Here is a 14,995-nt window from a genome sequence, read left to right as displayed (position 1 = left end):
CGACGTAACTTGCTTACGCCGGCGTAGGGTGGTCGGACATTTACGCTGGGCGCATATTGACGCTACCATTGATCAGCCATTCAAATATGCAAATGAGGAAAATACGCCGATTCACGAACGTGCGTGCGTGCGTCCGACGCAGTACGCGTAAGGTTATACGTCCGGTGTAAGGTTATGCCCCATAAAGGAGGTGTAACTCAGCAGCATCCATGCAAAGGGCTGCACCAGGGAACACAAGCCGTCGTATTTTACGTAGTTTACTTTGGACGTGTGTCTGGCTGGGCGTAGGTTACGTTCACGCCGTAGGCAGTGATCCGACGTATCTTAGGCAGTTGTTCCGACGTGATTCTGAGCATGTGCACGGGGATGCGTCCATGGGACGGCGCATGTGCAGTTCGTTATAAGTATCTGTCTGGTGCTCGGCCCATCATTTGCATGGGGTCACCCCTCATTTGCATGGCTCACGCCCACTTCCATCTACGCCGGCTTACGCCTTAGAAACCCAGCGCAGTTTTGGGAGCAATGGCTTTGTGAATTCCATACTTGCCTCTCTGCACTGCGTCGGCGTATCTTATTTGCGCTACGGCGGCGTAATGTGCGCCCGCTCTCTGTGAATTCGGGCCTATGACGTTAAGTGGTTAAAACTTCCTGCATTTACACACAGACATTTTCTCCAAGAAGGAAGTTAGTTACAATGTTTAATGTTGTTACAAACTTGGCAGACTGCCCAGATTTTTTCTTTAGCCCCATTTCACACTTATACAACTTGCCCCACGATTTGTGACGGCAAAGTAGCATGAAAAATCGTCTCCGATGATTTCCAATGACAACCATTCATATTAGTACGACTTCAATTTTGATGCCACTTACACAGGCATTCCCTGAAATCGTGGGAAAATCGCGGCCTCAAAATCACGGTAAAATCGTGCGACTTTGAAGTGGCATTAGTCTGAAAAGGCTACAAACACAGAGGTTTGTCCCTTTGATCTAATAAGGAAGCATTAGTTACAATGTTTCCTGTTAAAAACTTGGCAGACTGATGATATTTTCTTTTGACAGCTGATAAGTCTCTCCACTTGTTATATGAAAGAATCTGCAAACTCTGCATTGGATTTAGTCAGGGGGGTTGAATCGAGATCACAATTTTTTAACGATTAATTGTTCAGCTCAAGGTCCACAGATGTCAATTGTAAAACTTATAGATTTTTTTTGTGGTGGATATAAATGTGTTACATCATTAATGTCAAATTATGGATAAATGTTTTTAACATTGCAAGTAATAGTCTAATAAATTTCTTCTCACCTTAGAAGATTTCCTTCGGCTCCTTCTTGTCCACACCACAACCAATTTGTCTGGCTGCCTGCATAAAAGACATGAAAACAGTTAAACTTCAGTATTTTAAAGACATGGAAGGACATGTATTAGGCTGGTTATATAGAAATGGCAGTTCAAGCAAACGTAGATATCAACATTTGTATGAAAATTCTCAGTAAATTCAATGACTTGACATGTTATTTGAAAGTACTTCAAAAGTTATTTTGCTTTGAAAAAGGAGATTGGGATACATACTGACACATACATATTCACCCTCCATGCATCATCTGCAGCTATTGTGTTACAGGCATAATCTCTACTATTTGCATAAGCCAGGGTTTGACAAATTTGCTTGGAATCTAGGAGCCAGCTAAAAAAGTTAGGAGCCAGAAAGCGCGCCCTGTCCCGCCGAGCTTGCGTCCAGAAGCGAACGCATTCGTGAGTAGCGCCTGCATATGTAAACGGTATCCAAACCACACATGTGAGGTATCGCCGCAATCAATAGAGCAAGAGCAATAATTCTAGCCCTAGACCTCCTCTAACTCAAAACATGCAACCTGTAGAATTTTTTTAAACGTCGCCTATGGAGATTTTAAAGGGTAAAAGTTTGTCGCCATTCCACGAGCGGACGCAATTTTGAAGCGTGACATGTTGGGTATCAACTTACTCGGCGTAACATTAACATTAAAGTGCGCTTGTAAGGCCGCTGCGCAAATACGGTATGACAGGAAGTATTGCATCGACCGCCATTTTATTCTTTAGTGTGTTAGAATAAAAAAATATATATAATGTTTGGGGGCTCTAATTAGAGGGAAGGAGATGGCAGTGAAAAACACATTGGAATTGCAGGATTGCCATTTTACTTGTAATGCCAACGGCCACCACAAGATGACGCACCACAAGATCACAGAAGGAAGCTTAGGCCTGCATAAGGCCGCAAAGCCGCGGCCTCAATTACCGGCCGGCACAGGCCCGCCGCGCGATAGGTGGGGGTGCACAGAGACACAGGATCCTGTGTCTCCGTGCGCCCCCACCTCCCCAGCCACGCGATCGCGGTGGGCCCGCGCCAGCCTGTAATTGAGGCCGCAGCTTTGCGACCTTCTACAGGCCTAAGCTTCCCCGGGCGCCAGGTCACCATTTCTTGTCGCAATTGCGACCGGGCGCCCGGATTTTGTCGAGCCCTGGCATAAGCATCCACCACCTCCTATTACCCTTCTGTAATGTATAGACGCCCATCTGCCCTTGTTGTAACACTTCTTTATACTAATTCACAGTTGAGTATTACCCCTCACCGTGAGATTATTGCTACAGGCATAATCTGCACAATTCGGACAACTTATATAAGCATCCGCTATTTTCATCTACCTGTCTTTAGTGTATAGACGCTAGGCCCGCCCTTGTAACACACCTATACACTTATTCATAGTCAAGTAATATTCTGTATTTTTTTATCATGGTTACAGCTATAATCCGTACAACATCCACTATATACTATCGCTTATTCTTATTTTTAAAATACCTTTTTGACAGATTTATTACTTTATTTACATGTATATAGACGCCTGACCGCCCCTGTAACGCAGGTGTATAGACGCTAGAGCTGAACGATTCTGGCTAAAATGAGAATCACAATTTTTTGCTTAGAATAAAGATCACAATTCTCGCGGTGCAACATCTTTCTTCACATAAAAAAAAAAATTTAGTTTGAAAAACTACAAATACAGTGCGACATAAAATATTGCAACAATCACCATTTTTTTTCTAGGGTCTCTGCTAAAAAAATATATATATAATGTTTGGATGTTCCAAGTAATTTTCTAGCAGAAAATAATGATTTTTTTACTTGTAAGCAACAAATGTCAGAAAAGGTTTGGTCTTTAAATGGTTAAACTTTCTTCAACTACACGCTGATAAAAGAATGAAAAGATACTTTGTTTCCACTTATTTGTGTTGTATTAGAACTTGTCAGGCTGCCTGGATTTTGTTTATCCAGCTGTGAGAATTCACTGCACTTGTTAGAGAGAACTGTGATATGCCATTTTGAAGATTGGGAAGGGAAAAAGACTGTGATTTCGATTCTTTGTGATTAATCTTGCAGCTCTAATAGACGCCCGGCCACCCTTGTAACACGGCTGTATATTTATTCATTGTCAACTCAACATTAGACTTATGACCTTTTCTGCATGTGTACCAATGCCGGGCCGCCTTTGTAACACGTGCATATAGACGCCCGGCCAGACTGGGACAGCCCACGACATGCTAACCGGCACCTCCGGCAGAGAACATGGGGGGCTGTAGAGAGCATGCGGGGAGGTGGCGAGCATAGGGGGAGGTGGAGAGCACAGGGAGGGTGGTGGAGAGTATGGGGGGAGGTGGAGAGCACTGGGGGGCGGCAGAGAGCACTGGGGGTGATAGAGAGCATGGGGGTGGTGGAGAACACTAAAGGGGGTGGTGGAGAACACTAAAGGGGGTGGCAAATAGCACTAGGGGGGTGGCAAATAGCACTAGGGGGGTGGCGGAGAGCACTAGGGGGGTGGCAGAGAGCCCTGGGGGGGTGGAAGAGAGCCCTGGGTGGAGGTTGAGCGCACTGGGTGGTGGCAGAGAGCATGGAGGGAGTTGGAGAGCACTGGGGGAGGTTGAGAGCACTGGGGGGGGGGTGGCAGAGAGCACTGGCAGAGAGCACTGGGGGGGGTGGCAGAGAGCCCTGGGGGGGAAGGTTGAGAGCACTGGAGGGGAGGTTGAGAGCACTGGGGGGGGCAGAGAGCACTGGGGGGTGGCAGAGAGCACTGGGGGTGGCAGAGAGCACTGGGGGGGGGGGGGTTGAGAGCACTGGAGGGGAGGTTACGAGCACTGGAGGGTGGCGGAGAGCACTGGAGGGTGGCGGAGAGCACTGGAGGGTGGCGGAGAGCACTGGAGGGTGGCGGAGAGCACTGGGGGTGGTGGAGAGCACTGGGGGGGTTGCAGCCGGGAACCCACAGTTACAATGCCGTCGCCGTGGAGAGGAGGAGCGGGCGTCGTGCATGGTACAGGCGAGTGTCTGTTTATTAAAAGTCAGAAGCTACACTTTTTATAGCTGCTGAGTTTTAAATGGGTGGAACTCCGCTTTATATGAATGGGTTTAGTTCCACTTTAATACACTGTGAATTCTGTCTGCTTGCAGTGGGTTTCTGTACTCACTGCACTGAACCTGCAATGTGAATCCAGGTCACCACTCGGTTTCATTTAATCTTTGTCACCACTTTGAAAGCAATTATGACAGTGCAACATACTGTAGAAATAGATCGATGCATTAGTCACAGCGGGATCATCATGTAACACAGGAAATGATCAGAGTGTTTCTAACAAACGGATCATCATGTAACCCAACAGGATCAATGTACTGCTCAGAGACACCACAGGGGAGAGATCAATGTATCCGTCACACAGATCATCATAGATCAGGGAGATTACTAGGAAACACCTAAGGGAAAAGTGGGTGAGCCGAGAGAAATATGAAGGCTGTAGGGCCGATCATCTGGAAAATGGCAGTTGTCTGAATGTCCTGTGCATGCCTTGGCTTCAATAGTCACAATAAGTATTAACCGCTTGCCGACCGCCTCCTGTATATATACACATCGGCAGAATGACACGGCTGTGCAAAGCAATGTACAGGTAAGTTGCATTAAATTTGCCGCTGGCGGTGTGTGCACACCCCTGCCACGAGCTACGTGAACGTGCTCGGGGGGGCGCGGACTCTATGTCCGCTGGTGTCCCGCGATCGTGTCACGGAGCCGCACAACAGGGAGATGCCTGTGTAAACAAGAACAGGGTGATGAATGTGCCATCTCCATTACGAACGCTAGTTTTACCAGAACGAGCGCTCCCATCTCATAACTTGCTTCTGAGCATGCACGTTTTTTTCACGTCGTTAAAGTCTACACACGACCATTTTTAACGACGTTAAAAACGACGTGAAAAATTAGAGCACGTTCTACATTTTTAATGCCCATTTTTTACATTGTGAAAATGCTCTGGAGCCCCCCTTTAACCAGTTAACCACCGCCCTATAGACGAAATATGTCTACAAGGCGGGGTTGCTTAACTCTGGGAGGACGTCCTCCCAGTATCGGGCACGCACACGGGAATGTCGGTTGTGGATCATGGATCACGGTAAATCGCCGCTGATAGCGGCGGATTACCACGTGATCGCTCCGTCCAATGACGGAGCGATCACTTGTAAACAAACCGGCGTCATGTGAGGACGCCGGTTCCTCCCTCCCCTCTCTGTACCGAATGGTACAGTGTGAGAGAGGAGAGGGGAGAGAGCGGATGCAGCAGCAGCTGCTGTGGGCTGGATCTGTGACAAATGCAGTCACAGATCCAGCCATCCATCCCTGCCCCAACTTTGCAATATCCCACAATACTCTGCAATATCCCACACTACTCTGCAATACCCCACACTACTCTGCAATACCCCACACTACTCTGCAATACCCCACACTACTCTGCAATACCCCACACTACTCTGCAATACCCCACACTACTCTGCAATACCCCACACTACTCTGCAATACCCCACACTACTCTGCAATACCCCACACTACTCTGCAATACCCCACACTACTCTGCAATACCCCACACTACTCTGCAATACCCCACACTACTCTGCAATACCCCACACTACTCTGCAATACCCCACACTACTCTGCAATACCCCACACTACTCTGCAATACCCCACACTACTCTGCAATACCCCACACTACTCTGCAATACCCCACACTACTCTGCAATACCCCACACTACTCTGCAATACCCCACACTACTCTGCAATACCCCACACTACTCTGCAATACCCCACACTACTCTGCAATACCCCACACTACTCTGCAACACCCCACACTACTCTGCAACACCCCACACTACTCTGCAACACCCCACACTACTCTGCAACACCCCACACTACTCTGCAACACCCCACACTACTCTGCAACACCCCACACTACTCTGCAACACCCCACACTACTCTGCAATACCCCACACTACTCTGCAATACCCCACACTACTCTGCAATACCCCACACTACTCTGCAATACCCCACACTACTCTGCAATACCCCACAATACCCTGCAACGTCGCCTATGGGGATTTTTAAGTAGCGAAGTTTGGCGCCATTCCACGAGCGTGTGCAATTTTGAAGGGTGACATGTTGGGTATCTATTTACTCGGCGTAACTTCATCTTTCACATTTATGCAAAAGAATTAAGAAAAAATACATAATTAGCTAAATTTTATAACAGAAACAAAGAAAAATTCATTTTTTTTTACAGAATTTTCAGTCTTTTTTCTCTTATAGCGCAAAAAAATAAAAAAAAACAACGGTGATTAAATACCACCAAAAGAAATCTCTATTTGTGTGAAAAAAAGGACAAAAATTTCATTTGGGTACAGTGTTGTAGACTAAGTAATTGTCATTCAAATTGTGAGATCACCGAAAGCTGAAAATTGGTCTGGTTATTAAGTGGGTTTACGTGCCCAGTGGTCAAGTGGTTAATGACATAAAAAAAAAAACTTCATTCTTTACAACCCGAAAAACGATCGTGTGTACGCGGCATCAGAATTCTTCCTGTCAAATCAGTTTTAGCAGTGATGACTTATTTAATTTATCATTTTCAAAATGCCTGCATCTGGGGAGCACGTTTGACATTTTCAGTGATCCATTTTCGCAAGTGTTTTATTGTATTTTGATATGTTCATGTTATAGTTTGTATTTGTCTTGGTGGATAACAGCTGATCACAAGCCATCGCCTACATGATCAGCCCTCATCATGACAAGGTGGGTGAGACCTATCATACGGCTCCGTGTGCCACTCTCTAATGATCAAAACACCTCGTCAGCTTCCAAGGCCACTGAGCATCTTGAGTTGAGCCTTCAGGGACAGGGACACCTGTCTCCACAATGAGCTCATATAAGAAAGACACAACATTGTGCTGCATTTAAATACATGGAAAACAAAAAGGAGATGCATTTGTCATTCATTTCCACTCATTTTAATTTGTCAGTGCAATTAATTGTATGTGTCGTGAAATGTAAACATGTATTTAGGGTAACTCCACTTTTGGGGGGCAAAAAAAAAAAAAAAACACTAAACGTGGATGTAAACCCAAAAAATTGTATTTATTTTTTTTGCTGTCACAATGTACAGTATAAGATTTCCTATCATCGGTGCCCAGTCTTGCCACAGAGTTAATCCAGCTCTGAGCAATCCACGGACAAACAGGAGAAAAAAAACTTTTGTCCGTTCTTCCCCCTTGCTGTGAGTGACAGGTTATTTACATATCTCATGCACTAGCCCGGAGACAGGCATTATTTTTTAAATTCCCACCTCCACTCCTTTTCTGAAGTCATGTGGATTTTTACTGGATGTTAGTGATCATAGCAGAATTTAGTGTAAGGAATACAGATCTGTATTCCATCGGCACATGCGCACTGGGGAAAACTGAAGCAATGGCACCCTATGTGCCATTTCTTCAGTCCGTGTGCTGTTACCGGCAGCTCCCGCGGGAGTGACGTCATCGTGGCTCCGGCTAATCACAGCGACGAAGCTGCAATACGTGGAAGTAAGTGCCGGGAGAAATGTTAGCAGCTGGAGGGGGAGATGTGGACTGGGGGGGGCTTCCATCTGAGTTAATACATAATGAGCTAGTATGGTATGCATACTAGCTCATTATGCCTTTGTCTTGCAGGGTTTTTCTTTTTGTAGGGTTTACTTCCTCTTTAAAGCAGAGGTTCACCCAATTTTTTTTTTTTTAAAGCCAGCAGCTACAATTACTGCAGCTGCTGATTTTTAATAAATGGACACTTACCTGTCTAGCGTGCCCGCGATGTCAGCAGCAGAGGCCGAGCAATCGCTCGTCTCTTGGCTGCCCCCACCGCCATCCTCATGTGGGAATCAGGAAGTGAAGCGTTGTGGCTTCACTGCCGGTTCCCGCATGCACGAGCCGCGCCCTCACTGGTCCCCGCTGTCTCCTGGGAGCAGTGCGTTTTCCAGAAGACAGCGGGAAGTGACGCGAAGGGGCGTGACTCCCGCGGGAGTCCATTCTCGGAAGTGGGTGCAAATACCTGTATTAAACAGGTATCTGCACCCCCCTCCCCCCCTGAAAGGTGCCAAATGTGACACCGGAGGGGGGGAGGGTTACAAAAAGCAGAGGTTCACTTTTTGTGTGGACCTCCGCTTTAAAACCAATAAATACACTAAAACAGAAAAGGTCCATACAAATCTCCAGTTATCTCTATTAATCTTGGTGCCCACAATAGGTTAGAAAAAAATACCATTTCCTGCATACCATAAAGCTACAAGTACGCCATTCAAGATCTTAACACGTAGAGGAATTTTTACCATTGCACTTTTGCACGCCAGTGATATTTATCACTTTTTCTAGGTATCCTTTGCCTCTACACACTACGACCATCACCCGGTATGTTGTACAATACACACACACACACACACACACAGTAGGGCACAGGTGGCAAACACAAGCCATTTCATGTGGCCCTTGCACCTCTCCTGGGAGCTCCAGCCCTCCTCTGGTCCTCCTCCAGACCCTTACTTTCTGCTTTCAAGCAATGCATCCAGCTTCTTCCCAGCAGAAGCAGAAGGAAAAAGGGGTCCACTGTGATGTAAGGGAGGGTGGGGGGGCTCTTGACATCTAATGTAGGGGGGAGAGGATGCGCTGGACACCTAATCTTACAGATACAACTAGGGCTGAAACGATTAATCGATATTATGGATAATATTCGATAATGAAAATCGCTGTCAACGATTTGCATTATCGATTAGTTGGTCCGTCCGCACATTGTTTTATTTCCGTCCATCCGTCCATAAAAATCCTCCTGTCCTGTCCGGTCTTACTAGTCCACGCCGCAAGTCCTGTGTAAGGCGCCGCCGTATGACGTGGCACGTCCGCGCCGCACGTCCTGTGTATGTGACTGTGTAAAGTGCCGACGTATGACACTGCACGTCCGCGCCGCCGCTCCACGCTTCTCCTCGTCTCTGACGTCAGCGCCCCACTGAACTTCTCAGCCCCGCCCGCTGCTGCCTCGAGGGAACAGAGATGAGAAGCAGCCGTGAGGAGAGCCGAGCTGTGAAAGGTAGAAAACAAGTACCAGTACAGTAATACAGTAACATTGCAGTACAGTACCGTAACAGTACCATACATTATGACAATTCCCCATCCTCCTAACTCCCATCGTTGGTGTTTCGGGGGGTGGGTGGAACAGTAGTGCCCCATCGTTGGTTTTCCTGGGAGGGGGGGGGGAATAGTGCCCCATTGGTGTTCCTGGGGGAGGGGTAGCGGAATAGTGCCCCATTGGTGTTCCTGGGAGGGGTAGCGGAATAGTGCCCCACCATTGGTGTTCCCGGGGGGAATAGTAGTATCACATTATTTGGTCTTCCTGGGAGGAATAGTGCCCCAGTATTTGGTCTTCCTGGGAGGAATAGTGCCCCAGTATTTGGTCTTCCTGGGAGGAATAGTGCCCCAGTATTTGGTCTTCCTGGGAGGAATAGTGCCTCAGTATTTGGTCTTCCTGGGAGGAATAGTGCCCCAGTATTTGGTCTTCCTGGGAGGAATAGTGCCCCAGTATTTGGTCTTCCTGGGAGGAATAGTGCCCCAGTATTTGGTCTTCCTGGGAGGAATAGTGCCCCAGTATTTGGTCTTCCTGGGAGGAATAGTGCCCCAGTATTTGGTCTTCCTGGGAGGAATAGTGCCCCAGTATTTGGTCTTCCTGGGAGGAATAGTGCCCCAGTATTTGGTCTTCCTGGGAGAAATAGTGCCCCAGTATTTGGTCTTCCTGGGAGGAATAGTGCCCCAGTATTTGGTCTTCCTGGAAGGAATAGTGCCCCAGTATTTGGTCTTCCTGGGAGGAATAGTGCCCCAGTATTTGGTCTTCCTGGGAGGAATAGTGCCCCAGTATTTGGTCTTCCTGGGAGGAATAGTGCCCCAGTATTTGGTGTTCCTGGGAGGAATAGTGCCTCAGTATTTGGTCTTCCTGGGAGGAATAGTGCCCCAGTATTTGGTGTTCCTGGGAGGAATAGTGCCCCAGTATTTGGTGTTCCTGGGAGGAATAGTGCCCCAGTATTTGGTCTTCCTGGGAGGAATAGTGCCCCAGTATTTGGTCTTCCTGGGAGGAATAGTGCCCCAGTATTTGGTCTTCCTGGGAGGAATAGTGCCCCAGTATTTGGTCTTCCTGGGAGGAATAGTGCCCCAGTATTTGGTCTTCCTGGGAGGAATAGTGCCCCAGTATTTGGTCTTCCTGGGAGAAATAGTGCCCCAGTATTTGGTCTTCCTGGGAGGAATAGTGCCCCAGTATTTGGTCTTCCTGGAAGGAATAGTGCCCCAGTATTTGGTCTTCCTGGGAGGAATAGTGCCCCAGTATTTGGTCTTCCTGGGAGGAATAGTGCCACAGTATTTGGTCTTCCTGGGAGGAATAGTGCCCCAGTATTTGGTCTTCCTGGGAGGAATAGTGCCCCAGTATTTGGTCTTCCTGGGAGGAATAGTGCCCCAGTATTTGGTCTTCCTGGGAGGAATAGTGCCCCAGTATTTGGTCTTCCTGGGAGGAATAGTGCCCCAGTATTTGGTCTTCCTGGGAGGAATAGTGCCCCAGCATTGGTGTTCCAAGTTTCTTGAACAGTAAGTAGTTCACCTGTTTTCAGAATGTTTGTTTATTACTGTTAAATAAACGAAAAAATTCCACATTACATTTTTTTTAATGATTTTATCCGATTAATTGAAAAAATAATCGGCCGATGAATCGATTATGAAAATAATCGTTAGTTGCAGCCCTAGATACAAGCGTTGGCTCTTTTGAGGGCAATCATAATGCTGATGCGGCCCAGGATGCAATTGAGCTTGACACCCCTGCAGTAGGGGCCAGGAGTAGTTGAAGATGCCCTGGATGATGGAATGTAGCATTACTGGGAACAGGCACGGCGAGCCTCTCAGATAGACAGCTGCAGAATCTGGACAGCTCATTACTGTAGAGGGAAGGAGCAGATTAGAAAAACAGTTAAGTCTTGTAAGGTCAGCCAAATCCAAACATTTGGAAAAAAAAATGAAAAAATAAGTAGTCTGAGGACAAATACAAGGAAGTCAAAATAAAATCCAAAGTTTGAAATGAATCGTCTACAGTTCTTGGATATGCAAAATGCACGTTAGAAGCATTGCGGGAAGGAAGGCCACACCCCCTTGGTCATCTCGTTTTATATAATGGTGGTGCAGAAAGGAAAGAAAATCAGAACAAGCCGACTACCACACTATTCCTGTGCTTTACATGTCATTTCTTATTTGTGTACCATTACATATATTTTACTATTTTAAAAGGCACTTTTTTGGAAATCATTTCATATATCCTAAAAAAAAAAAAAAAAATACAAATTGCTTAGTTTTTAGCAGGTGCAAGATTTGGAAATGTTTTAAAACATTCTGCAAAGGATCAAATCACTTAAAATTGATTTTGATACAGTATCTCACAAAGATGAGTACACCCCTCACATTTTTGTAAATTTTGTATTATATCTTTTCACGTGACAACACTGAAGAAATGACACTTTGTACAGCTTGTATAACGGTGTAAAGTTGCCTCAACACACAGCCATGGCTGGCAACAAAATGGAGTACACCCCTTAAACCCCATTTCACAGCCCATAGCGTCGGTGGTATAATAGCGGTAAAACGCTGCTATTTTACCATCGGATTTGCGGCACATTTCGGCCGCTAGCGAGGCGCTTTTAACCCCCTTAGCGGCCGAGAAAGGGTTAATACCGCCCGCAATGCGCTGGTAGAGCGGCGTATATTGCCGGCGATACGGCAGCACTGCCCATTGGGCAGGAGTGCATTTTGCAGCGGTGAGTGCATTAGCAGCAGTGAGTTTACCGCTCCAAAGAAGCTGCTGGCAGGACTTTTTCTGACGCCCTGCCAGCGCGCCGCTCCAGTGTGAAAGCCCTCGGGCTTTCACACAGGAGTGTGAGGAGCAGCTGTTTAAGGGCGGATTGCAGGCGCTATTTTTAACGCTATAGCGCCTGCAAAACACCCTCAGCGTGAAAGGAGTCTTAGTGAAAATGTCCAAATTGGGCCCACAGGGGGTTATTTACAAAAGGCAAATCCACTTTGCATTATAAGTGCAAAGTGCACCTGAAATTGCACTGAAAGTGCACTTGGAATTGCAGTCGCTGTAAATCCGAGGGGTAGATCACCACTTTTGAAATGATTGTCCGATAATCCGATTATTAGTACAGTAAAACCTTGGTTTGCGAGCATAATTCATTCCAGAAACATGCTTGAAATCCAAAGCACTTGTATATCAAAGCATTTTTTTTTTTTACAGGGTATAAAAGAGAAGAGAGGCACCACCAAGTGTAGCAAAAAAATGCTAATTGTTGTACCTTCATTAAATGTAACCATATTACTACACTTAGAGGCTCCTCTCTTCTTTTTATACTCATTTGTCACATGACGCTACTCTTATATCAAGACTTGTATATCAAGGCAAAATGTATTAAAAAATTTTGCTTATCTTGCAAAACGCTCTCAAACCAAGTTACTCTCAAACCAAGGTTTTACTGTACACAGCTTTAGAGAGCCAATCACAACAGTTGATGCAAAAATATCCTAAGGGACAAGCACGAAAATGTTTCTTGTACGATAAAAGAACGAACGTTTTTCGTGTAATTAGTATAGTATTTGTACTGGAAAAAATAAATAAAAATCATGTGACCAAGACCACACATGGTCAGAAACTAAAGAATATATTACATCACTTCCAAAGTTGTATTCGGTCGTATGAGAATTTTTGGAACTTTAGTAACCTATTGGTTTTTCAATATGAGACTAGCATTATTTATTTATTTATATAAAATATATATTCTATCTTTTTTTTTATTATATAAAATATATATTCTATCTTTTTTTTTTATTATATAAAATATATATTCTATCTTTTTTTTTTATTATATAAAATATATATTCTATCTTTTTTTTTTATTATATAAAATATATATTCTATCTTTTTTTTTTATTATATAAAATATATATTCTATCTTTTTTTTTTATTATATAAAATATATATTCTATCTTTTTTTTTTATTATATAAAATATATATTCTATCTTTTTTTTTTATTATATAAAATATATATTCTATCTTTTTATATATATATATATATATATATATATATATATATATATATATATATATATATATATATATATATATATATTCTATCTTTTTATATATATATATATATATATATATATATATTTATTTATTTTTTAATTAATTATACAGAAATGTGTCCCAAAATAAAACAAAAAATGAACAAAAAGCAGCAGAAGATACACGTCTGACACAATCTAAATTATAACTTCACTGGGATTTATGGATTTTAGGGATTATGTTTAGCCGGGTTTCAGAATTCAGGTTTCCATGGAGTATATGAATCATAAGGGAAATATTTTCTTCAACCTGTGCTTAGTTGTGCAAAAAGAGAGGAAATAAAAAAAAAACTCTGTGCCTTGGATGAATTAAACAGGTATTTCCTCTTGTCATTTAAAGTCTGACCCGCTACCTAGAGGCTCAAACAGTTGCCAACATCTGGAAAACATTAGCAGCAGAACGGGGCTGAAAAACCTGTTATAACCTCGATACTTTCCCACAACTCTACGGATTTTCTTTACTACAAGAAAATAAAATGAAATGGGAAAATCTTTTGATGTTGCAAACCTGGAAGATAAAAATAGATCATATGATGGTAACAAGTTTATCTTTGGTAGGAGTGACAGTTGAATGTATATGAAAGTCTCCACTTGTCCTGCTGCTAGCATTAGTAGATAGATAGAAAAGTATATCATATTTACTTGTATTCAACTTTTTTAAACAGCAGAAGCCAGTCCATTAAGGGCGACACCCCCTATATAAAATGCACAGCATGAATCTTTCCATGGCCACCGCGGCCACCCCTTATTTATGCGTCCGCCCCCTTTCAGGGCACCGTGCGCATGAATTACAGTGGCGTTTATTTGTTTACGCACCCGATTAGAACCAGAGGCCGAAAAGAGAAGACACCCGATTGGCCGCCGAGGAGGAGAGAGGAAACAGAAGCCACCGTCTGATCTCTCCATAGACAAGCAGCGGCACGCTACAAGCCCCTCCCCGCTCAGTGAGCAGAGAGGGACCTGTCATCTGCAGGCTCAGCAGAGATCAACAGAGAGATCTCCTGCTGAGCTGGTGGATGCCGCTGACGGATCCGTCCCCATGTGGAAGGGGCCCAACTCCTGAGCAATAGATACAGCTCATCAGCATTTACTCATCTCCTAATGGCTGACCACACAAGAACCCGATTTTGTTTGCTGCGACTGAGCCAAAGGGAAACAAGATACCGGGTGATGGGTGCAGCAAGTGGATGTGACCTGTAATATATCTCAGGCCCCGTACACACGACCGAACATGTCCGCTGAAACTGGTCCGCGGACATGTCCGACCGTGTGTAGGGCCTAGCGGACATTTTTCCGGCCTAGCGGACAGGTTTCTAGCGGACAAAAGTTTCTTAGCATGCGAAGAAACTTGTCCGCTGGAAGCCTGTCTGTCGGACATGTCCGATGGTTAGTACGACTCATCGGACATGTCTGCTGGTTATGACGTATAACCAGC

General features: G+C 44.8%; 1 protein-coding gene across 5 annotated transcripts in view; it reads right to left on the bottom strand.

Annotated features, from left to right (window-relative positions):
- Positions 1 to 14,995, bottom strand: part of EHBP1 (EH domain binding protein 1) — a 636,728-nt gene that overhangs the window by 544,814 nt on the left and 76,919 nt on the right. For all 5 annotated transcript variants that reach the window (XM_040351212.1, XM_040351213.1, XM_040351215.1 and 2 more), the window contains exon 3: positions 1,304 to 1,361. In XM_040351212.1, coding sequence (XP_040207146.1) covers positions 1,304 to 1,361 — 58 coding nt within the window. The remainder of the gene's footprint in view (positions 1 to 1,303; positions 1,362 to 14,995) is intronic.

The sequence above is a fragment of the Rana temporaria genome, chromosome 4 (assembly GCF_905171775.1).
Source record: "Rana temporaria chromosome 4, aRanTem1.1, whole genome shotgun sequence".
Classification (NCBI taxonomy): domain Eukaryota; kingdom Metazoa; phylum Chordata; class Amphibia; order Anura; family Ranidae; genus Rana; species Rana temporaria.
This window is presented reverse-complemented; position numbering and strand designations above follow the sequence as displayed.